General features: G+C 34.3%; 2 protein-coding genes across 8 annotated transcripts in view; one reads left to right on the top strand and one right to left on the bottom strand.

Moving 5' to 3' along the window:
* Nucleotides 1–3,810, top strand: part of NECAB1 (N-terminal EF-hand calcium binding protein 1) — a 121,538-nt gene extending 117,728 nt beyond the window's left edge. For all 5 annotated transcript variants that reach the window (XM_033125774.1, XM_033125773.1, XM_033125775.1 and 2 more), the window contains one exon: nt 133–3,810. In XM_033125774.1, coding sequence (XP_032981665.1) covers nt 133–214 — 82 coding nt within the window. In that variant the 3' untranslated portion in view covers nt 215–3,810. The remainder of the gene's footprint in view (nt 1–132) is intronic.
* The window catches only part of C14H8orf88 (chromosome 14 C8orf88 homolog), a 36,780-nt gene continuing 12,592 nt past the window's right edge, over nt 2,925–27,112 (bottom strand). Inside the window, exons 2-6 of one of the 3 annotated variants that reach the window (XM_033125778.1) lie at nt 22,709–22,807; nt 20,009–20,082; nt 13,720–13,795; nt 5,047–5,153; nt 2,925–3,459 (exon numbers count right to left, since the gene is read on the bottom strand). In XM_033125778.1, the coding sequence (XP_032981669.1) occupies nt 3,436–3,459; nt 5,047–5,153; nt 13,720–13,795; nt 20,009–20,082; nt 22,709–22,781 (354 nt within the window). In that variant the 5' untranslated portion in view covers nt 22,782–22,807 and the 3' untranslated portion in view covers nt 2,925–3,435. Of the gene's footprint in view, nt 3,460–5,046; nt 5,154–13,719; nt 13,796–20,008; nt 20,083–22,708; nt 23,374–27,112 lie in introns of those variants that run through there. The other 2 variants (XM_033125779.1, XM_033125777.1) reach the window with 2 other exon arrangements.

Here is a 27,112-nt window from a genome sequence, read left to right as displayed (position 1 = left end):
AAATACTGACTGAGAAAGGTGGGTATGTATGCAGGCTAAGGTGGGAATAGTCTCTAAGAATGATTTACACCCTGAAGTCACTTAGCCCTGGCAGGTATTTTCCTCCTTTAAACACCTGTTTTTCTCTTTCAGCTTCCTGGTGGACCTTGAACAACAACTAGATGGTCCTAGGCATTTGCTTTATCATTACAAGTACAAACCAAATGCTTACTAAGATGTGTACTCTTCTTATATGTCTTCTGTAACTTTATCTTTCATGTGAATTTTTGCTTAATTTTCAAAGTTCACCACCATTCTCAATATTTGCTGTTGTGCTATATTGTAACCCCATACACTTAGTCATAAAGTTCTAATATGTGAAAAAATGTACACCTAAAGGAACAAAATTGTGAAAAAGAAATTATGATAAAGAAAAAATAATTAAGTGGCAATTTTTAGTATGTTACTTCATAGAACAGATTTGTAGATTTATCAAAAGGTTAAATCGGTGTTTTGTGATTTTTTAAGTAACTGATTTTTCTGAGTGAAGTTTATATACTTCAGTAATGCCTACTCCATTCCCGACTCATGATCCTATGACTATTCACTTAATATTACTTAAAAAGTTAATATATTATCCAATGTGACTGGTGTCCTTATAGGCAGAGAGAACGCATAAGGAATCAGGTGCTCAGAGAAAAGGTCACGTCAGACCACAGCAAGAAGGTGGCCAACTGCAAGCCAAGGACAGAGGCCTCAGGAGAAACCAACCCTGCCAACACCTTGATCTTGGACTCCTAGTCTCTAGAAGTAAGAAAATGTTTACTGTTTCAGCTGAAAACAAAAAAACAAAAAACTATTAATGGGTAACTGTGTGTAAAAACAACCTTGGCTGTACTCTGTATTGATTATAAAGTGATTTTTCACAAGTGAACAGTTCAGTGAGAGGGTACCATTTGTTAATGTGACACCATCAAATCATTTTTTAGTATAATTCCTGGAATGTAAATGAAGAAAAGTGGAGTTAGTTTTACTTTGAGAAAATCTGGTTCAAATTTTATGGCATATAATCCAGGTGGCAAAAATTTCTTATGAAAAGTAGACATTTGCATTTAAAGAGTAATTGAAAATTTGTTAAAAACAAAATTTTAACCTGAGTGAACAAAGAAGAAATAAAGAATAAGCACAAATTTTAGGGAAGTAATAAAATAGTAGGGAAGGTATGGGACGGAAGACATCTATTTTCCAGTTTCAGCATTGGAATGACTACAATCCCCGTTTCACTAGAAGTACTAAAACTATGTACCTTACGCACTTTTCTGTGCAAGCTCAGAAATAGTGTGTAATAGTAAAATCTCTTCTGATGATATATGCTGCTAATATACAGTGCATGTAGAAATTTGTTACGATGTCATTCTCTAGTTCAAATTCCTTTGAACCTACAGATATTGCAGGGGGAAAAACTGTAAGGTACGGTTTTTTTCCCCCTTTTTCTTTCCTTCAGGCTAAATTATTTTATCATAGGATCTACTAGACATAGGACATAAATTTTTACATAATATATACACACAAGGTATGTCAATACGTGTGTGTCTTGGGACATTTCTAAAGATGAGAAACACTATGAGACAATACCTGGCTCAACTTTTAATTTATATACATAGCAAAGAACAACAGACATGTACAATGGCAAGATAAAACAGTTGCAGTTCGCACTCTGATTATGTACAGTAAGAAAGGATCAAAAGACAAACCTAGGGTACGTTTGACCTACAAACTCTTATTAAAAACACTAGGTATAAATGGTTTCAAAAATACAAATTACAGCCAATCAAAATGTTCTGGCCAGTCCATTTAAGTATCATATTCAGAAGGTGCGGGATCCAGTCTTTGGGGAGGAGGCAGTAAGACTAAGGGTTCTGCCCTCTTAAGTCACAGCACCATGTGGAAAGGTTCTTCAGATTGCAGATTGGAATAGGGTCTATCATATTTTAACTAACATCAAAAGACCTTGAGAACAGGCAAATAATAAAGCAAACCAATTTAATTATATGGCAATTCTGACCCCAGCTCTTATATAAATTATTCATATATTTTTGTGTGAGAGCATCTCTGCGTGTGTGTCTATCTATCTCTATATATACATATATATATACATATACGCACATATATGTATATATATACTGGAGCCTATAATATAACTGGAAAATGGGGCAAAAAAACACCCCTATATAAATAAATATCTCATTTTAAAGTAACTGATAAATTAATAGTTAATGAAGTTTTTTTCTATTTAAAAAAAACAATCTATATTTCTGTGGAACAAAGTAATGAAAAAGTGGGGTGCTAAAAGACCAAGAGGGGATACCTATTTAAAGCGTAACTGTGGATAAGAAACCCAAAGACCAGTGAAGAAACAGGTACTGGTTTTAGGAGTTCACAATTCAGTTCAAGATAAACTTTCTGCCAAACAATGGCCTTCCCAACAGACGGGGGAATAAGAGCATCTGATAGTAGGAGTAAAGAGACTTTACACTTACCTTTATATGTGCAATATTTTTTTGACACTGCGCTGGAAGAAACTTTTCCTTGTGACAGTAACATCCAGAGTGACAAACTGCAGGAAATTTATTGTATAAAAGCAGCTAAAAGTTTTAAGCCCAAAATCATTCATCCGTACGTGTTTTAAGACATTACAGAATTGAATCTTAATGTATCTCAATTATTTGCAAATGCCTAAATGTTTCCTCTTTGGAAATAATTTTACTTTTTGGAGTTGCTCAACTGCTACTGTTCATATGGTCTGATTAGTAACACAAGTAGCAGCTATTTTTCACTTTCAATACCACTGTTTCCAAAATGTCAATCTTTGATTGTAATTATGACTCTTAGACAATGTTATGAAAACCTACAGAGCAATCTTATATTGGAAAAGAAATGCCTACTAAAATTTCTCCCTCCTGTCATTGAGATTTCTGCATTGAGCATTCTGAATCGTTCTAAGCCTCTGCAGAAATTGTAAACATCCTTTCAAGTGCTGGTCGGAAATGGCTGTGAAACAAAACAAAAGCAACTTTAAAAGCAACAAGAAATTATGTACCATATATACATCGCACCAAATACTTTTTATATTTGAGAATCTTTACAGCTTCCATTTCCATTATTACAAGTGATGAAAAACAAAAAAATTGCAAGTAGCATGCAAATTATCAAGTCTATTTCACTAACCACAAGTGTTCCTTCCCAATTTATGCAGGAAACTGCCTGCTAAGCTGAAACTGATTAGAAAATTCTTTATAGTTTAAAATATCTCTTTCTCATGTTAAGAGAAACCAAATATCCATCAAAATTAAAAATAAATTGAATTGTCATAGTCCATTATAGTTATTGTTACTATATCCACTTCATTTGCAGGTGTCCAAAATACAAAACAATTCTTCATCTGTTCTTAAAATGCTACTTAAAACTGTGGTTGTTTTCCTGTAATATAGAAGAAACAGTTAATTTATTAGATTGAATGAACACAGTTTTACTATTTCATTTGTCAAACCAAAAATACTGTGACATACTAAGTGTTTACAGCTTGAAATGCATGATACTATAGAATCTATTAAAGTAACTGGAATTTGTCAGATAAAACAAGTATGTGTAATAAAACATATGTAATTCATTTTTAAATAGATTAGATTGTATTCCAAACCTGTTGTTTCTGTGGTACCTAATTTTTTAAAAGTGTTATTAATGCATAAATCAAATTTTAACTCAATGCTAATGTGTGAGGTTTGTTCAAAATAATATTTATGTCAAACTTATTTACAAAATAAATTATTAGAGACAGAAAGCCTGAAATTGAAAGAGTAACTATTTTATATAACATTGAAGTTTAAGGTTTATTCTTACAGGATATCTGAACAGATGGGACAATTCAAACATCATTAAGGGCATTTTTCCTATTTAAATTACTGCTTTAATTTTAAAAAGAATTGACTGGAGGAGTGCAAGTCACAGACAAATTAAGAAACACTGATGTACTATGAGCAAGTTAAAACTCAAAAATTCAAAAAATTGTAATTAAAGAAAAAGGCTATGAAGTCCATAGAGTCAGCAATCCCTGAAATGGAGACACAGGAGGTAGTCTGTATGACTTTGAGCCAATCTCAGCTCGTCTTCATAGTATTCTAGTTGTTTTTAACCAATACTGTGTTTATGAAAACTCTAAATAAAAGTCACATTCCAGTCAAAATGGAAGGAAAGACCATAAAAGATGAAAATCAACATTTACCGAGTAGGTAATGAAAGGAGTACCATACTAAGCACTTTCATACATTGTTAGGATTTCATCCCATTGTTAGGATTTCATCCTAACAAGTGGAGATCAAACTAAGGCTGAGGAAGGTTAAGTCTTAAGTTTGAACAGGACACGTACACAGAATAACCAACCCAAGCCTGATGCCAACACTCATGTCCTTCCTATCAATACCATAAAAGACACTTATTTATTTTGATGGAATCTGATGAGGTGACAGAACTATAAAAGGCTGAGAACAGCAAAGACATGCTGAAGAAGAGTAAGTGGGATGACTTTTTTTACGATTTAAAAAGTCAAATGAATAGAACAGAGGGCCCAGAAACAGAGCACGTATTTTACCACAAGGTGGCAGAGGACTACCACTTCAATAAATATTGCTAGGATGTGAGGAGATCCGTGTAGAGAAAAACAAACACACACTTCCACCTCACATCATACAGCAAAATCAATTTCAGGTAGAATATAGAACTTAACTGAAAAATGGAACTTTTAGAAGAAAATATGGCATGCTCTTTTCATGACCTTTCAATGGAAAAATATTTCTTGAAATATGAACTATTCCAATGAAATATAACTATTCCATTCTATTTCTTGGCGAGAGTGGTTAAGTACTTAACAGTAATAGGTTACATTATATATTTAGATTTATGTACCTTTCTCAATTATATTTCACAATGAGAACAATTAAAAATCAGAATCAAATGAAAATATTACACACAAACATTCTGGAATTAAATCAAAATTAGAAAACCACTTACTGGTTTTTGAAGTACAATGGGATGATCAGGCAGAAAGTCTGGTTTTTTCCTGCAGATGGAAACACTTGACAGCTTCAACAGGAAATCTCTGCTGTATTTAATTCTCTCTGTTGATATTAAACATCAAATGTAATGTTATAAAACTTAGAACTCTCCCAGATCATTTTTTGATGATGTGATCATATCAATAGATACAGAAAAAGTATTTGACAAAATCCAACATCGATTTATGATAAAATTCCTCAGCAAAGTGGGGATAGAGGGAACATACCTCAACATAATAAAGGCCATATATGACAAATGCACAGGTAATGACATACTCAATGGAGAAAAACTTTAAAATCAGGAATAAGATAAGGACGTCCAATTTCACCACTTTTATTCAAGATAGTATTGGAAGTCCTAACCACAGCAGTCAGACAGGACGAAGAAAGAAATTGGCATCCAAATTGGCAAGGAAGAAATAAAACTGGTGCTATTAGCAGATGGCATGATATAATATGTAGGACACCCTGAAGACTTCACCAAAAAAACTATCAGAAGAAATGAATTCAGTAATGTTTCAGGCTACAAAATTAACTGACGGAAATCTGTTGATTTCTATATACTAATAACAAATGATCAGCAGAGATTAAGAAAACAATCCCATTTACAATCGCATCAAAAAGAACAAAACACCTAGAAATAAGCTTAAACAAGGAGCTGAAAGACCTGTACTCTGAAAACTATAAGACACTGAAGAAATTGAAGCAGACACACAAAATTATGGAAAGATACACTGTGCTTATGCAATCAGAAGGATTAAAATGTCCGTACTACCCAAAGCAATCTACAGAGTCAATGCAACCCCAAATACCAATGGTACTCTTCTCAGAACTAGAACAAATAATCCTTATATAGAACCACAAGAGACCCTGAAGAGCCAATCAATGCTAAGAAAAAATAACTAAGAAGAAGGTATCACACTTCCTGATTTCAAACTACTATACTACAATGTTATATTAATCAAAACAGGATAGTACTGGCATAAAAAGAGACACATCAATCAATGGACCAGAATAGAGAGCCCAGAAATAAGCCCAGGATTATATTATATGGTTAATTAATTTACAAAAAAGGAGGCAAGAATATACAATGGGGAAAATTACAGTCTCTTCAATAATTTACGGTATTAGGGAACCCTGGACAGACACAAGCAAAAAATAGAAGCTGGACCACTTTCTTACATCATAGACAAGGATAACCTCAAAATGAGTTAAAATACTTAAATGTTAGACCTGAAACCATAAAACTCCTAGAGGAAACCATAGACAGTAAACTCTTTGGCGTCCTTCTTAGCAATATCTTTTCTTTTTGATACTCCTCGAGCAAAGGCAACAAAAGCAAACATAAATGGGACTACATCAAACTAAAAAGCTTCTGCACAGTGAAGGAAACCAGTAACATAACAAAATGACAACCTACTGAATGGGAAAAGATACCCATAAATGATATATCTGATAAGGGGTAAAGATCCAAAATATAAGGAACTCATACATCTCAACATCAAAACAACAGTCTGTTTGAAAAATGAGCACAGGACCTGAATATACATACATTTCTCCAAAGAAGACATACAGATGGCCAATAGACATATGAAAAGATGCTCTATATCATTATCAGGGAAATGTAATTAAAACTACAACAGGATACCACCTCACACTTGTCAGAATGGCAATGTCAAAAAGTCAACACACAACAAGTGTTGGTGAGGATGTGGAGAAAGAGGAACCCTCATGCACTATGGGAAAGACTGTAAGTGGGTGCAGCCACTATGAGAAACAGTATGGATGTTCCTCTAAAAATTAAAAACAGAACTATCACCCATCCCAGCAATTACACTTCTTGATACTTAAAGAAAACAAAAACACTAACTTGAAAAGATACATGCACCCGTATGTTCATTGCAGCATTATTTACAATAGGCAAGATATGGAAGCAACCTATCTGTCTATCGCTGAACAGATGGACAAAGATGTGGTTCATGTATACAATAGACTATTACTCAGCAATGAAAAAGAATTAAATATTGTCATTTGCGACAACATGGATGGACCTAGAGAGTACTATGCTAAATGAAATAAGTCAGAAAGATAAAAACAGTATTTCACTTGTATGTGGAATATAAGAAAAAAAAAAGAAAAACAAAAAACCAAAATAAAAACATGCTCACAACTACAGAGAACAAAACAATGTTTGCCAGAAGGGAGGCGGATGAGGGAATGAGTGATAAAAGTGAAGGGGAATAAGAAGTACAAACTTCCCAGTAATAAACCAAATAAACCAAGGTATGATATAGTGTACAGCACAGTGAATATAGTCGATAATATAGTAACTTTGCATGTCACAGATGGTTACTAGACTTACTGTGGATGATATTGTAAGATCTACAATTATCAAATCAACATGTTGTACACCAAGCATGATATTGTATGTCAACCATACTTTAATTAAAAAAAAAAATTTTAAAGAATGTGGAGAAAAGGGAACCCCTTGTCTAGTGTTGCTGTTAATATATAATTGGTGTAGCCACTATGGAAAATAGTATGGAAGGACTGCAAAAAATTAGAAATAGAATGAGTTCATTGCTTGTAAGCCTGCCTTACAAGGAATGTGGAGGGACTCCTTCAGGATCGCACACAGTAACGAAATAAAGAACACTAGTAAACATAACTGCACAGGTAAATAGATAGGTCAGTATTAATGAATTCTGGATGTAACGCCTTTTTTTTCCTATGTGATTTAAAAGACAAATCATAAAATTGCGTAAGTCTAGGTTGATACGTTACATAGTCTATAAAAATGGAATTTATGATGATAGTAAAATAAAGGTGGGAAGGAGCTATACAGAAGCAAAGTTTTATGAAATACTGAAAGCAAGTTGATGTGAATTCAAATTAGATCTCTGTAAATTAAATTATACCCCAGTGCAACAACTAGGAAAATAACCACACACACACACACACACACACACACACACAGAGCTATGAATAGCATATATATATATATATATATATATATATATGGAAATAAAAAGCAAATAAAATGGTACACTAGAAAGAATCTATTAAATCCGAAAGAAGACATTAATGGGAGAATTGAAGAACAAAAAAATATGACTTATAGAAGACAAATAGCAAAATGAGTAGAGTAAGTCCTTCCTTGTCAGTAATTACATTCCATGTCATGAAATCTCCAATTAAAGAGCAGAGATTGTACCACAGTTTCTTAATCCAGTCATCTACCGACTGGCATTTCGGTTGTTTCCATGTCTTGGCTATTGTGAATAGCGCTGCATTAAACATAGGGGTATATACATTTTTTTCAAATTAGCATTTCGGAGTTCTCTGGATAGATACCTAAGAGTGGAATTGCTGGGTCATAAGGTAGTTCCATTTCCAGTTTTTGATTTCCATACTGATTTCCACAGTGGCTGCACCAATCTGCAATCCCACCAACAGTACACGAGGTATGCAGTACATTGTTTTGTACACCTGAAACTAAAAAATAACCAAACAAAAAAAAAGAAACTAATAAGATAAACTGGGGTGATGGAAGGAGAACTGACTCTGAGTGGTAAACACACAATGTGATACATAGATGATTATTACAGAATTGTATACTTGAAACCTATGTAACTTTAGTAACCATTGTCACCCCAATAAACTTTAATTAAAAAATATATTAAAAAGCAGAGATTGGCAGACTAGATAAAAATATCTAAAGATAATCATTTTAGATCCAATCACCAAAGTAAGTTTAAAGTGAAAGAATGAAAAAGATATCTGATGCAGAAAATAACCAAGAGAACTGGAGTGTGTTCAGAAAAAAACAGTCTTTAGGTTGGAAGACCACAATGGAATGAATCCAGAAAACAACAACAGAAGTAAAACTGGGAATTCACAAATACATGTAAATTAAAAACATTCTCTTAACCTATGGGTCAAAGAACAGACAACAGAGGACTGATGAAATACTTTGAAAGACAAATGAAAACAAAGACAAAACATATCAAAAGTTATGGGATGCAGCAAAAGCATTGCTTAGAGCAAAATTCATAGCTACAAATAGCTACATTGAAAAATGAGAATAGCTCAAATCAATTACTAACATTAAACATTAAGGAATTAGAAAAAGAAAAGCAACCTAAATCAAAAGCTAGCAGAATGAAGGAAATAGTAATGATTAGAGTGGAGAAAAATTAAATAAGAGAAAAAATAGATAAAATCAATAAAACCAAATTTAGTTATTTGAAAAGATCAAAACTGACAACGAAGACTCAAATTTCTAAAATCATGAATGACACTTTATTTTGAATCCTGCAACTCTACTGAGTTCATCTATTAGCACTAATAATTTTCTATGTGGATTCTTGAGGATTTTCTATATTTTAAGATTGTGTCATCTGTGAATAGAGATAACTTTACTTTGTCCTTTCCAAATCTGAATAGCTTTTTATTTCTTTTTCTTGCCTAATTGCTCTTGCTAGAAGTTCCAGTATACTCTTAAAGTGTTGAAACTGTGGTGATCACTGTAAGGTATATAAATGTTGAATTACTATGTTATATACCTAAAACTAACATAATATTGAAAATCAACTATAATTAAAATTAAATGTTAAGAGGAATGAGAGTGGGCATCCTTGACTTGTTATTGGTCTTAAAGGGAGGGGAGAGCTATCAGTCTGCACCACTGAGGGTGATGTTAGCTGTGGAGTTTTCATATATACGCTTTAACGTGTTGAGGAAGTTCCCTTCTATTCCTTGCACGGTGAGAGGTTTTATCACGAAAGGGTTTTGCCAAATGCTTTGTCAGCATTAGCTGTGATGAAAATGTGTTTCTACAGCTGCACTCTGTTAAGGTGTTGTAGTGTCCCGATAGATTTTCACGTGCTGGGACCACCCTGGCATTCTTGGATTAGTCCCATGTGCCCGTGATGTATAATCTGTTTACTACGCTGTTGGATTTGGCTTGCTAGTATTTTGTTAATAATTTTTTAATCTATATTCTAAGAGACACTGATCTGTAGTTTTGATAGTTTGTTTTTTTCATGCGGTATCTTTGTCTGGCTGAGGTATCAGCCTCTAAAAACAGCTGGGAAATTTCCCCTTCTATTTTTGGAACAGTTTGAGAAAGACTGGTGTCAATTCTTCTTTAAATGTTTTGTAGAATCACTAGTGAAGCCATGAAATCCTGGACTTTTTTTTCTTGGGAGATTTTAAAATTAAAAATACAACCTTCTTACTTGCTAAAGATTTATTCATATTTTCTGTTTCTTCTTCACTAGATTCTGTTAATTTCTGTGTTTCTAGAAATTTCTCTGTTGCACCTAGGTAATCTAATTAGTTGGCATATAATTATTTGTTCACTGTATCCTCTTATAATACTTTTTATTTCTGTAAACTCATAGTAATATCCCCACACAAAATCGGTTGTACTTTCTACACTATAAATGAACAATGCAAAAAATAAATTTAGAAATCACTTACATTAGCATCAACAAGAATAGTTAGAAATAAATTTGACCAGAGATACGAGATTGGTACACTGAAAATTGTAAAACACTGATGAAATAAAGACCTAAATGAATAGAAACATATACCATGTTCATAGATTGGAAAACAAAATTGTTAGTATGACAACAATGACAATAATCCCTAAAGTGATCTATAAATTCAAGATCATCCCTATCAAAAATCCAAGGAAAAGCTATCCTAAAAACCACATGGAATTGCAAGGGACCGCAAATAACCAAAAAGACCTTAAAAAAGAACAAAACTGGAAGACTCACACTTACCAATTTCAAAACTTACCATAAAGTTATAGTAATGAAAACATTGTGGTACAGCTATAAGGATAGACATAGAGATCAAGGAAACAGGACAGTCCAGGAATAAACACATAAACCCATGGTCAAATGATCTTCAACAAAGATGCCAAGATCAATTCATGGAGAAAAATTACTCCCTTTAACAAATGGTATACCACAACTGAATATCCAAGGGGAAAAAAAAAAAAATGAAGCTGGGCTCTTACCTCACACCATATACAAAAATTAATTCAAATGAATCAAATACCTAAATATAAGAGCTGAAACTATAAAACTCATAGGGATGAATCTTCCAATCCAGATTTTTAGCAATGATTTCTTAGATATGACACAAAAAGCATGACAGAGGGAAGGAGAAAAGGAGAGTAGGGAAAGAGGAAAGGGGAAGGCGGAGAGTGAGAGAGAGAATAGATAAGGGTCTAGTATTGAGAGCTCTTACAACTCAACAACAGAAGGAACACAACCCAATTAAAAAAAGGTCTCAGGACTTGAATAGACTTTTCCCCAAAGAAGAATTACAAATGGCCAACAAGCACATGAAAAGACAGTCAAAATCATTAGTCATTAGAGAAATACAAATCAAAATTACAAGGAGATAAGTACTTCACACCCACTAGGATGGCTATAATAAATACAGATCCTAACAAGGATGTACAGAAATTGGAACCCTCAAATATTGCTCATGGGAATGTGAAGTGGTGTTGCTACCATGGAAAACAATTTGTCAATTCTTCAAAAAGTTAAATATACAATCACTATATGACCCAGCAAGTCTTCTCCTAAGTATATATCCAAAAGAACTTAAAGCGGATGTCCAAACAAAAACTTGTACACAAATATTCATAGCAACGTTATTCATGATAGCCAAAAAGTAAAAACGACCCAAATATCTATCAACTGAGAAACAAACAAAATGTGGCATTATACATACAATGGAACAGTATTCAGCACTAAAAAGGAAAGGCATACTGATACATGCTATACATGAATGTACCTTGAAAAGCCTTATAGTAACCAAAAGAAGCCAGACACAAAACATCACATATTGTATAGTTCCATTAAATGAGATGTCCAGAACAAGTAAATCCATCAAGACAAAAAGCAAATGAGTTTACCAGGGGCTGAGCAGAAGGGAGAATGGGGAGTATTCTCTTAATAGGTATATTCTTCTGGGGTGATAAAAATGTTCTGGAATTAGACAGTTGTGATGGTTGCACGATACAGTACTAAAAGCCAATGAACTGTACATTTTAAAGTGGTTTAAAATAAACCATTAAAACAACAGCTGCACAGCACACAAAAGAGCAACGAGTCCAGGATAATGGAGGATCACAAAAGGAAAGTCTCCTCCAGGATTCTGAGCGTCTAGACCAACTGATACAGTTAAGCATAATGAAAATATCATAGAGTGACAGTTGTCAGAGTATTTGAGGGGAAAAATTAATAACAGTTATACAGAAAAACAAGGCGAGCATTAGCTCCAGGGAAAAGTGAAGAATTGTAAGAAAGAGACGCATCTCTCAGCTAAGCAACTGTATTTACATACTAGTCATATAACATAGAGAAGGGAGTCTTGTGAAAGAATGCTGTGGAGAGCGCAGAGGCTGAAGGAAGGGGACTGAGGTGGAAGATGTACGTTCTCATTTTCCAAAATTTTCCATCAATTTATAATACCAAAAAATGAGAAATTAAGAAAATGTAAACATTATATTTAGAAATATGGAGTTAAATACTTGGAGAAAAATGCTAATACAGTATTCTCATAACTTTTAACTTTTGAACTACATACACAGATTGCTTGGTAAAAATTTGGAAACTAAATTGTTTTATATTTTACTAAAAAGTAGCTACTGTGGGAGAGACTACTGATTCTCCGTAAGAGTTCTTCCCTTCTGCTTCAATAACAGAATAACTAGCTGGCTGTGCAGCTGAAGATTACATTTTCCACTCTGCTTTGCAAAGCATGACTAAGTCCTGGCCAATGAGATATTAAGTGAAAGTGACATATGCAATTTCTGGGCCACTCCTTTAAAGAGAACTACCTTTCCTTTCATCTCCTTCCTGATGGCAAGATAGGGCACATGATGGCTGGCGCAGAGGCATTCATCTTGGGCAATGAGATAGAAGAGATAGAAGCCATGCGTTAAAGGCAGCAAAGCCATGAGACAGTACAGATGACCCTTCAACAACATGGGGGTTAGGGGTGCTGACCACACCCCTCCCCCAGTGAAAAATCCACGCATAACTTTTGACTCACCCAAAACTTAATGACTAATAGCCAACTGTTGACTGGAAGACTTATGAATAATAACATAAACAGCTGATTTAACACTTGTTTTGTATGTTAGCTGTATTATATACTGTATTCTTATACTAAAGTAACCTACAGAAAAGGAATCATTATTAAGGAAATCATAAGGAAGGGAAAATACATTTAACAATTTTTACTGAAAAAAGAAATTTGCATGCAAATGCACCTGCACAGTTCAAACCCATGTTGTTCAAAGGCCAACTGTATAACCCTGGGACCAGTAGTCACTTCACAGAACAGAACAAGTACACCAGCTCAAAAGTTTACATGACATAGAAGATACAGAAATAAATTTCTACTTTGTTTAAGCCATTCCTATTAGGTCTCACTTTCACAGCTGTCAAACCTACAGCCTGACTAATGCGGACAGAAATCAACCAAAACAATGTAATAAAATTTCTTATGTACATAAGGTTTGCAGCTAAGCAAATATTACTTTCACATGAATGCTAAGACTCGCTTATGAAATTTGGGAATTATGATAAAAATTTACCTTTTTTAACTGGAGACTGATGTTGCTGTTGGTCATTAAGACCCTGAGCAAAGGTTTGCATTCCATTCGTCTTACACTGTTGAAAACAGAAAATACACTTTTTAACTAAGGTTTAAACTTTTTATACAATGCTTTTTTTAACCATCCAAAAATATTTTCCTAAACAATCAAGGTATTACTCAAGGCATATTTTTGGACTAATGGATAAATAATGTCCTAAGTGTACTAATCAAAAATAAGCAACAAAAATACCTTTCCAAATACATTTGAATATAACTATTTTAGTCATGATTATAATTATTTTTGAAAGGGAACCTAAAACCAAAGATGAATAGTAAAATAAATAATTCCAAAGTAAGTAAACATAGATTTTAATTCATGAAAACAGCAGATACTTATTCATGAAAACCTGCGATAACAATACTATTTACCTTTTTTGAAGTTATGTAAAGTAGATCCTTGATGTCAGCATATAAACTGTTCAGACACTAACTGGAAATATGGAAAATAAGAAAATATCGCTTCATCCAATGAAACAAAGAGAAAGAAGAAACACTGTCAGAACTCAACATCCTGAGAAGAGGAGGCCTTACCAAAGTTTTCCAGCCCTACTTGTTGGACCATCTTTACTATGGTATTGGCTAAACTAATCTGATGACATTTCAAACAACAATATTTTCACTCTTCTTCTGACTACATCCTCACCAAGAAATATTCTGATTACAACTTAGCTTCCCATAAATCCCCCTAAAGCAGATAATACACCAGTAGAACCAATGAGAGAATCCCAGAGTAAAAGACAGCCAGATTTCTCATTATAAAATAATGGGTTTTCTGATTTTACAAATCAGTTTCATGTACTTGGTCAACATAATCTACCCCTAGGGATGATCTATTCTTTTAGCTGACAAAAATCAATTTGCAAACAGTAGGCCAAACTCTGCACCATGGTAATTCCCTAAGGTAGGTTTCTTTGGGGATATCCTTAAAAATGAGTATCTCCACTCCATCAATCACTATATAAGCAAGCTGTAGCCCATTCCTTAAATATCTGCAAATTCTACCCATGTAACTAACTGCCTAAAGTCAAAGAATTGATTGTCTAACCCTATGACACAATGAAGAGTAATGAGGTAATTCTACATCACCAAGACATCACAATAAGTCATCAGATAAAAATCAAATTTTGTCACACCAAAAACTTGGTTCCCCAAAGTTCTTCCTGTTAGATTTAATAAACTATAAAAAAGAATTATATGGTCCTTTTTAAAACATTAATATTTTCATACTGAAAATTTCATCAGAGGCACACTTCACTATCTTTGTAACACTACCTAAATGCAATACCTAAAATGAAACTCAAAAGTAAACTAAAATGTGGAAAAAATAAATAAATCAAGAAAATAATCTGTTTCTAAAATAGTATCAAAAAGAATAAAATACTTAGGAAAAAATTTAACCAAAGAGGTGAAATATCTGTACACAGAAAACTATATAAGACACTGATTAAAGAAATTGAAGATGACGGTAAATGGAAAGATATCCCATGTTCATGGATTGGAAGAATATTATTAAAATGTCCAACTACCTAAAGCAATCTACAGATCCAATGCAATCCCTACCTAAATTCCAGTAGCATTTTTCATAGAAATAGAAAAAAACATCCTAATACTCACATGGAACCACAAAAGACCCTGAGTAGCCAAAGTAGTCTTGTAAGAACAAAGTTGGAGGCATCACACTTCCTGACTTCAAACTATATTACAAGGCTGTAATAATCAAAATAGTAAGATACTGGCATAAAAACACACATAGACCAATGGAACAGAATAGACAGCACAGAAATAAACCAATGCATATACATTCAACTATTCTTTGACAAGAAAGCCTAGAATACAGAATATTGAAGGAACAGTCTCGTGAAAATATAGTGTTGAGAGAAGTGACTATCCATGTGCAAAAGAATGAAATTGGACCCTTATCTAATGCTATGAACAAAAATGAACTCAAAATGGTTAAAGACAAAACAACTGAAACCACATCACTCCTAGAAGAAAACGGGAAAACCTTCACATTCATCTTGGCAGTGATTTTTTGGATATAATACCAAACGCTCAAGCAACAAAAGCAACTATAAATAAGTAGAACTATAGCAAACTAAAAAAGAAAAAAAGAAAATCAACAATGAAAGAACAACCTACAGAAAAGGGACAAAATATTTGCAAACCATGTATCTGATATGGACTTAATACCTAAAATATATAAGGAATTCCTACAACACAATAGCAAACAAACAAATAATCCAATTTTTAAAAAATAGTAAGAGGAACTGAATAAACATTTCTCCAAAGACGACATACCGATGAGCTATCACGTCATAACAGTCAGAGTGGCTATCGCCAATAAATCAACATTTGTTGGCGAGGATGTGGTGAAAAGGGAACGCTCATGCACTGCTGGTGGGATTGTAAATGGGTGCAGCCATGATGGAAAGCCGTACGAAAGTTGCTCAGAACATTAAAAATAGAACTACCATATGACCCAGCAATCCACTTCTGGGTATTTATCCGAAGAAATCCAAAACACTAATTTGAAAAGATATATGCACCCCTATGTGCATTGCAGCATTATTTCAACAGCCTAGATATGGCAACAACCTAAGTGTACATTGATAGACAACTGGATAAAGATGTGGTACATATATACAATGGAATACTACTCGGCTGTAAAAAAAAAATGAATTCTTACCATTTGTGACAACATGGATGGAACTTGAGGGTATTATGTTAAGTGAAATAAGTCAGACAGAGAAAGACAAATACCGTATGATTCCACCTATATGTGGAATCTAAAAAACAAAATAGTAGTCATAGGGATGTAGGGTAGCATAAAGAATATAGTGAATAATATTGTAATAACTATGTATGGTGTTAGATGGATACTAGATTAATAGAGGTGATAGAGGGAGGGGACTGGTGGGACAGAATGAAAAAGGTGAAGGGATTAAGAAGTAGAAATTGGTAGTTAAAAAAAATCATGGGGATGTAAATTAAAGCATAGGGAATATAGTCAATAATATGGTAAAAACTATGTATAGTGCCAGGTGAGTACTAGACTAGTCAGGGGGATCACATCACACCTTAAATTATATAAATGTCTAACCACTATGCTGCACACCTGAAATTAATATAACAGTGAATGTTAACTGTAATTGAAAACTTTAAAAGGAAGGGGAAAGGTGAAGGGGAATAAGAGGTTCAGATTTCTAGATATAAAATAAGTATATCATGGGGATGTAACGTACAGCATAGGGAATTTGGTCAATAATATTGTGATAGCGTGGTACAGAGTCAGATGGTTACTAGACTTATGGTGGTCACTTCCTTAGGCATATAAATGTTGAACAACTATGGTGTACACCTGAAACTGATACAATGTTATATGTCATATTTTTTAATAAAAATATTTTTAAAAATTTAAAAATGAAAAATAGACAACAAAATAAACAAAACAGAAACAAACTCAGAGATACAGAGAACAAACTGATGGTTGCCACATGAAATGGGCTAAGGGGATGGGTGAAAAAGTTGAAGGTAGTTATAAAACAGTCATGGAGATGTAAAGTACAGCATGGCGAATATAGTCAATAATATTTTAATAACTATGTATGGTGCCAGGTGAGTACTAGACTTATTGGGGGGATCATTTTGTTAAGTTACATGAATGTCTAATCACTATGCTGCATGCATGAAACTAATATAATACTGAATGTCAACTATAATTGAAGAAGAAAAAAATTCGTTTAAAAAAACATAGCAGACAGAAAAAACGGGAAGTGAAACAATGTAGATACAGAACGACCAGAAAACGAAAAATGGCTATAGTAAGTCCTCATATATCAATAATCACCTTAAATGTAAATGGACTAAACTCACCAATCAAAAGGAACAGAGTAAAAAAAAAAAAAAAGAAAAAAAAAGGAACAGAATAGCTGGATGGATTAAAAAACATAAAGATACATGCACCCTTGTGTTTACTGCAGCATTATTTACAATAGCCAAGATATGGAAGCAACCTAAGTGTCCATCAATGGATGAATGGACAAGAGAGGATATACATACATACATACATACACACACACACACACACACACACACACAGTGAAATATTACTCAGCCATAAAATAGATGAAATATTGTCATTTTTCAATAGCATGGATGGATCTTGAGGGTATTATGAAAAGTGTAATAAGTCAGACGGAAAAGGACAAAAACCGTATCATGTCACTCACATGTGGAATATAAACAAAAAGTAACAAATTAACAAAACAAATACAATACTCAAAGACAACAGAATGGTGGTTATCAGAGGGGAAAGGGGTAGAAGGAGGGAAGATTGTGTAAAGGGGGTCACATATACGGTAACCAAAGGAAACCAGACTCTTGATGGCGAGCACACAATAGAATATACAGATACCAAATTATAATATTGTATACCTGAAATTTATATAACATTATTAACCAATATTACCGTAATAAATTTTTTTCAAAGATTTAAGACTTCTGAACTGAAACACCACAAAAAATAAACAAATCTCTGGACCTATTCTCAGGACAGAAAATATTTGCTGTGCATGTAAGAATCCAGAATATATTGTAAAAGAATATAAAAAAAGAAGAAAAAGAACACAAGAAAAGTGGACAGATTATATGAATTAGCACTTTATGGAAGAGAAAATCCAAATGGCCAAATTAAACATAAGATGCTCCACTTCACAAGTAATAATTAAACTTTTAAACCAACAAAAAGATATGATTTCTCAATAATTAAATAAGAAAAAAATTTAAAGCGTGACAATAACAAAGTAAGAGTGTAGAAAAATCAGAACCCTCATGCATTGTTCATATGAATCACACTGGAGAATAATTTGGCAGTACTTAATAATGCTAACAATTACCTTTTAACATAGCAATTCTACTACAGTTTTATAACTGTATAAAATGTAACATATACATGGATGTGTGTTGTTGCATTTATTATAAAACAAAAACAAGAACCACGCCCATCAGTAGAAAATGCAAAAACGTGGTATATTAATATATAGAAAAGATTTCCCTGAATCAGCACATATGGAACAGCTACATTCACTTTAATAGTTGCCTACTATCCATCTATGAACATACTTATGATTGTGCAAGCATTATCTATTTCTGAAAGTATCTAGATAAGAAACTGGTACAATGACTGCTTCTGGTTAGAGGTGACAGGGATAGAGATTGGAGGGAAACTTTTCACTGAATGCCCTTTTTGTATGTTTTGAGTATTAAACTTCGTGGTTATTTTACTTAGTTGAAAAATTAAATTAGAATTTTTAAAATATAAACCTAAAGGTGAAAAAATAATTATAAAAAAATGTGGATATACTACCATTTGTATAAAATTACAAACCAGTTAAAACAATTCTATTTGTTATAGAAAATGTATCAATATACTCATGGAGGGCTGTCCCGGTGGCTCAGGCAGTTGGAGCGCCATGCTCCTAATGCCGAAGGCCGCCGGTTCGATTCCCACATGCGCCAGTGAGCTACAGCTAAGATTGTGAACAACAGTTCTCCCTGGAGCTGGGCTACCGTGAGCAGCCGCAGGTTGCTGTATGCTGCCATGGGCTACCGTGTTCCGTCATGAGTGGGCAGTGACCAGCGTGAGTGGCCGGCAGCCATTGTGAGCAGCCGGCAGCCAGCGAGAGCTGCCGTGAGCTGCTGTGAGTGACTGGTGACTGACTGCCTCAGCTGGGAGGAGCGCAAGGCTCATAATACCAGCATGGGCCAGGGAGGTGTGTCCTACACAACTAGACTGAGACTTGAACTGGATGGGGGGGAGGTAAAAGAAAGGGGGAGAAAAGAAATATATATATATCTATATATATATCTATATATGTGTGTGTGTGTGTGTATATATATATATATATTTATGGAAACCATAGCATTGAGGACAGTTATCTTGGAGAAAGGTAGGAAAGGGTTGGTGGAGGGCTATATGGGGGTTTTAAGTTTATCTGTAAGGTTTTAAAATTTGCTAAAACAAATATAGCAAAATGTTTAGATTTGAAAATGGTGGGCAACAGGTATGATGAGTGTTTTATTCTCTTTAATATATACTTGAAACATATCATAAAGTTTTTTTAAAAATATATAAAGCACTTAGCATAGTAAAGGCACACAACAGCCATCTATCAAATGTTACTTTCCAGCCTGCAATGCTTCAGTGTATTATAATTTCTAAGACTTACTCTGCTACCTCCACTTTGTAAGTACTGAGTGTTGCACGGATATTCATTCTGAAAGTCGAAAGGGAATACTACTCCTGTTAGGAGAGAAAAAAAGAAAACTTTTAAATATCCAAGTCTTCAATAAATGATATAATATCACCTAAAAACCTTAATTATCCAGGATATTCTAGACACTGTTTTATAACGTTTTTCTGACAGTTCATTTATTCAATACTATGAAATGTCAGCAACTGTGTTAGGAGATGGGTACATAATTGAGAAAAAAGTTCAGAGATAAATGAGTTTGCAGCCTATTTTAAAATACAAGCTCATAAAATAATGACTATAATAAAAATAAGTTATATGAGAGAAACAGAGAAAATGGTAGGAGACAGGTAAGTGGGCTTTGGGGTACCAAGAAAGGCCTCACAGAATGAAATATTTCAATCTGGGTCTTAAAAAAGATTTCTTTACGGACATGAGGTAGACTAGGGTATGGAAGAATGTTCAGAAAAGCCAAAATTAATTTCAGATTTACTACACTTTGCCTAATAAAACCCTACTCTTGTCTGGATTTTAAAATGATATAATTTAATGAGAGATAGGGACTATCAGCTCACCCCCATTAACCCCTGTAGCAAGCTTAGAAGAAAAAAATCAGTGAAAAACGTACTCTGTACAGATGAGGGAGAGAGGGGTAGGGTAAAAAGGGAGGTGACAGAAAGGAGCTGCTGACAGCTGCTTTATATCCTTCCCTTTAGAATTAAATCAGAGATTTGACCCCACACAACAGCTTCTTCAGCACACCAGAAGGATATGCCCTTAGCATTGCTAAGCTGAGATCCAAAAGATACATGTAATTTGTCCTAAGTCACAGCAATCTTCAAAGGAAACATTACCAAAGTGGAGACAATCTTCCTTGTAGGAACCAAGGATGGGAGAACAATGGGGGACTGAGGAATTCGTACCATTTCTATCTTTTCTGCTTCACCTCTGAACCCAAGAAAAGAACTATTTTTTCCTTTTTCAAAGTAAGCCATTATTTAGTTGGAGACATGGACTAGAGTCCATAAATAGGAAACACACGCGCGTCTTTTTCCCTGTCTCTATCTCTCTACCTATGTACACCAGGGGTGCCAAAAAAAAAACTGTATACACATTTTAAGAGATGTTATCTATGTATTAGCTTTTGAAGTTGAATTGAATTACAGTAGCAATGTGTATAGTATGACGTTCGCTCAGATGGCATTAATCAAAAGAGTAGCATAACCATGCGACAGGCAGGACAGTTAAAGAAAATGGCTAAAGGACAGTCAAAGAAAAAGGCAGAAGTACAGTTGTTCAAGGAGCGCAAGATCACTTTGAAGTGGTATTTGAAACTCAAGAACATTGTAGAAGTACAATGGAGGCGTGAGTATGCAACAGAACCTCCAACACACCTACCGCGTTTCCCCAAAAGTAAGACCTAGCCAGATAATCAGTTCTAATCCATCTTTTGGAGCAAAAATTAATATAAAACCCAGTCTTATTTTACAATAAGACCGGGTCTTTAATATAATATAATATAATATAATATAATATAATATAATATATATAATTATAGTAAATATAACATAATATAAAATAATAAATATAAGACTGGGTTTTATATTAATTTTTGCTCCAAAAGACACATTGGAACTGATTGTCCAGCTTGGTCTTATTTTCTGGGAAACAGGGTAACAACTGCAGGCATTTGCGATAAGTTTGAAATGCATGGTATTATGTGTGATGTGCACAAGGGAAGATCCGGGAAGCAACAAATCCTGCTGCTTCTGCTATGGTGTTGGAACAGTTTACACACTCACAGCAGAACTCTGCCAAACAATGTTTGCCATAATCAGAAGTGTCTGAACGCTGATGGTAACCACTTTGAGTACCTCTTGTAATTGCAAAAATCAAATGTGACTTGTATTCATCTTTTGTTAGAGTTATCTTTTGAGTATTACAATTTTAATACAGCTCTTTCCTTTCCTTTCTTAAAAAATATATACATTTTTTTAGCACCCTCTGTATATATGTACCTATATGTATGTATATGTACATATACATAGATATATATCTCCTAATTTAGAATGTAGAAGCCTTTCTGGCAACAACTAATAAAAAGAATAAAATGGTTAATATCCCAAGTTAGGAATTACATACCAAGTATTTCAAGAATTTGTTCAAAAGGTCAGATTTACACGCAAAGAAAAATTTTTAATTTTAGACATATTGTTTGTTTAGATTTCCTGAAAAATTAACTATATGCTCCAACTCAAGCACAGCCCTACCTGTTAACTGTTGTTTTGTACTAATCTTGGTTTTTGGGTTTTTTTTTGCAGTTAGGTACATTTTTTTAAAAGGGTAATTCTCTTTCCAGCATGACTGTTCAACAGTGATCTTAATCACAGGGCACAATTTGTATTGAGAGTATCGATCTGAACAGAAGCCAGTTAACCATAAAAATGAGACAAAAAAACAAAACAAAAAATTGCTCTCAGGTCAGAGCTATTATTTCTACTATTAAAAATCCTTTTCTTTGGTACTACTTTTATATTCTGCCAATGAGATTATTTATTTTATTTTATTTCTTTAAATATCAACCATGAACAATTACTTTCCATATTATTTAGCCTTTAAAATACTAATTAGCCATTAACCAATTAATATTTAACAATATGCACCCTATGTACTCACCAGGGGGGGAAGTCAGATGGCGAGCAGGTCTTGCTGGTTGAAGCGGTTTGCCAATCAATTTTTTGGTTTCCATTATCACAAAGACCTTGAGGTTCCATACTGTAGGAGGGAAAAATACATGTTTATACGTGTAAAAATACATGTTTTGGACAAAATAATCAAGATGCTTTATAGACATACAAATAACCACAACATGCATTTGAAGATAACCTATTTTATAAGTTAAGGTACAAAACACAAAGAAAAATGGAAGCATTTAAAATAAAATTATAAGATACAACAACCTTAAGACCCCTGCATAGCATCTATCACAACTGAACATTCCCTCTTGAAAATATTTTCCTCCCTTTACTTCCCTGTTTTCTTTTGGTTTGTTTCCGATTTATTAAATTGCCTCTCCTAATTTCCTTAGCTGTTTCCTCTTCTTAACGTCAATTAAATTTAGGAATTCTTCCAAATGTGGCTTTGGTTCTCTTAGCTAACCTCATCTGTTCTCATTATTGCAACTACCTCTCTATATGATATATCCAGCGTCTACCTCTTTTATTTTGTTTAATTTTCTAATTATCCAAGGATATTTCCATTTATATCTTATAACAGGCACCTCAAAGCCAACATATTCAAAATCGAATTCATTGCTTTGATTCCAAAGATGTCCCTCCTGCTGTTTCCCTTAAGGTCATCATCCCCTCCCTCAGACCACCCTTGGTTACAGACACCTTCAATTTGACATTCTAAATTAGAGCCCCACCGCATAATCACTCTCTGCTTCCTGTCCAGTCTACTTCCAGAATCTCTCTTAAATCTGTTTCCTGTACTCCCACCACTACTCTTTTAGTTCCGTGGTCGTTTTAATTCATCTCCCTGATCACCCAGTCTGATGTAAATACTCCCTCCCGCTGTGTTCCCTGGACACAGTGAGTATGTCCACATAGTGGAATTCAGAGAAGACTGAACTATACTATGATGGCTCATTTATTTGTCTTCCGTTTATTTGCTTCACTTTTAGGCAAACATGAGGAATAGGTTTTTCTTAAAATGAGCAAATGAGTGAATACAGCCTCTTTTCCCCATTTACGCACACCTGCTTAAGCTTCAGTTCCTCACCCATCCTGGCTGACTAGTACATAATAGAAACAGGAGCCAACATCCAGGTGTCATGCACAGCAAACCATTTGCCTAAGTTACATTTTTAATATTCACAATAACTCTATAAATTAGGCACTGTTAATAATTAGAGCTCAGGTGTCAGGTCAGCCGACCTGGGTTCATATTATGGCCCCACCACCCAGTTATATAACTGGAAAATAGCCTCCACACACTAGATTTGATGTGAAGACTGAATAAGATAATCGGTATGAAGCACCAGCACAATGCTGGGCACACAGTAAGCATTCGATAAATGTTAGCTGTATTTTTTTATTCTATTTTTAGGTAAGACTTAGAGAAATTAGGTAACTTGCCCAAGATAGTGAGTCAAGGAAGTGATAGCTTTGCCCATGCCCATGTTTACAGACAGCACCTTACAATCAAGCTAGCCGCAACCTCTCTTTTCACCCCCCCACCAAGAAGAAGTACCCAAATTCTGGTTAAGTACCCTTATGTGCTCAGGAAGCACCCCGTATTGTCCTGCAATGTGGTACTTACTGCATTAGCTGTGATTCGCTATCATCTGACTATTAAATTACAGCTCTACTACTCAGGCATATCTCCAGTGTCTACCACACAGTGTGTGATATAGAGTGAATGTTCAGTAAATTGTTTAATTCAGAAATATTATTTTGCTTCATCATATAGCTGTACATTCAGGAGCTCTGTCTGAAGTTTCCTCACTCTTCCCACTGCTCATCTTCCAAACCGCCATTCATCCTTCAAGACCAAAGTCAAGTTCTTGCTACTTCCTTGGAAAATATCCTCAACAGTGACATTAAATAAAATAGTTCACATAGTTTTCTAGTTTCTAACAAATAGTTGATAGTAAAATAATAACAACAACAATTTCTCTTGTCTCCTAAATTAGTCCCTACTTTATTTTGCTTATCAATTTTTCTAAAATGTCATACCTCAGGTATGACCTTTTCAATTAGTCATACCTCAGAGATACTGTGGTTTCAGTTCCAGACCACCATAATAAACTGAGTATTACATTAAAGCAGTAAGGCAAGTCGGAATCTTTTTGCTGGTGGAGGGTCTTACCTTCCATGTGTTAAAAAAAAGGGGGGCAACCGGTTTGCTCAATGGTTAGAGCGCAGTACTCATAACACCAAGGTCGCCGGTTCGATTCACACATGCGCCAGAGAACTGCGCCCTTCACAACTAGATTGAAAACAACGACTTGACTTAGAGCTGAACTACACCCTCCACAACTAGACTGAAAAAACGATGACTTGACATGAAGCTGATGGTCCTGGAAAAACACACTGTTCCCCAATATTCCCCAATTTAAAAAAAAAAAACCTGTAAAGTGCAATAAAACGAGGTATGCCTGAACATGCCAATTTGATTAAACTGGATTAGCTGAGACCAAAAAAAACAGACCTCATTTATCTTTGTACCCTAAACCTGCAACACAGTTTTATTAAATAAATCTGAAAATTTAAATACCTCCTAAACATAACCAAAATCTTCTGATACCGGAATGGGACACAGCTTTTCAAATTTTGATGCCTATTAAGACAAAGTTAAAAGTAAAACCCAACAGGACTTTGCATCAGCTTATCCAGAAAGAATTGGAACTATAAGCAGATCTTAATGCAGATCTTAATGATCTTAAGCAGATCATTAGTCTGTGACTATTTTCATAAGTATATGAAAGGGTCCATAACTGCCTTTTAGCTCCAAAGAAATGCTTTCCTATATTTAAAAATACCTTCAGACATAATTCAAATGTTAAAATCATAAACTTATAAACAACCTCTCAAAGTTAGCAATGATAAATAAGCACAAAGTAGTTACTTCTTCCTGAAGTTTACACATGAACAAGCCAGTACTCCAAGTTAACACCTCTTTTTGTAATGTGTGATAACTAGTGTTTGAACATGGCTACTAACAATGTTCTAAACAAAAGCAATGCTGTCTGTATTTGCTGGCAATACAACTTTGATGTAATAGGAACCAAAAAAGTTATAAGCATAACTAGGAAAAAATACTTCAAATATTTCTTGAATACTTTCTATGTAGAAGAGAGTATTTAAAATGAGGACTAAAAAACAATCTAACATTGCAAAATTCAATGTTTATTATAGCCATTTTAATTAGGGCCATAATACTAATATGTATTATAGTAGCTTTCCATCCTGTTTCTCATATGAAACTAACGAATCTGAATACAATAGAGTACTTGGGCACACAGTTTCTTGTTTTTCATTGTTCAACTTAAATTGAGTTGGTAGGTTGTAAGAAGTAATTATTATTGTAAAAGTGATACACAGGATCATAATCTATGAAGGACAGGACTCCACCAACTAAAGCCTAATTCTCCATTTATGTTAAAAAATAAACACTTAACTATAAAGTCAGTATATGAAACAACTTCAATCTTAAACTCACTGAAGGCAGAGCTCCAAAAGTTTCCTTTGACACTACTGGTATTACTCAGGGTAGGCATTTAGGAGGTCTGACAATGAAGTTTGCTAACTTGTTGCAACGATGTTGCTAACCTTTTTTGATATCACAGGGATTATTCATTATGAATTTGTACCAACTGGACAAACAGTTAACCAAGTTTACTATTTGGAAATGCTGAAAAGGTTGTGTGAAAAAGCTATACTTCTTAAAAATGCTTGTCTTTTCCACTAATAACACGGTTTAAGACATGATGCTATTATGTTGTATACATCCCAAACTTATTCCAGATAATGTCAGTGTCTCTATTCAGGCACAGTTTACTTAAGAAAAAATTTAGAGTACCATATGGCATCATCTTTTCTGATTTCCCTAACTGTTGTGGATTTATATATCTGGAGCCTTTGCTGTCGTTTTCCTACTTTATAAATTGAAAGGATTGGTGGTAATAAAGCTCTTGCATCATGACAATGCACCAGCTCACAGGGCACTGTCTGTGAGGGAGTTTTAAGCCAGTAAACAAATAACTGTATTGGAACACCCTCCCTATTCACCTCATCTGGCCCCCAATGACTTATTTACCCGAATATAAAGGAAATATTGAAAAAACTACATTTTGATGACCTTCAGTACATCAAGAGGAATACAATGACAGCTCTGATGGCCATTCCAGAAAAAGAGGTCCAAAATGGCCTTGAAGGGTGGACTAGATGCTGGCGTCAGTGCATAGCTTCCCAAGGGGAGTTCCTCGAAGGTGACTGTAGTGATATTCAGCAGTGAGGTATGTAGCACTTTTTCTAGGATGAGTTCGCGAACTTAATTGTCAGACCTCGTATGTTA

The sequence above is a fragment of the Rhinolophus ferrumequinum genome, chromosome 14, assembly GCF_004115265.2.
Source record: "Rhinolophus ferrumequinum isolate MPI-CBG mRhiFer1 chromosome 14, mRhiFer1_v1.p, whole genome shotgun sequence".
NCBI lineage: Eukaryota > Metazoa > Chordata > Mammalia > Chiroptera > Rhinolophidae > Rhinolophus > Rhinolophus ferrumequinum.
Note: the sequence above shows the minus strand (reverse complement) of the source record. Positions and strands in the feature narration are given on the sequence as shown.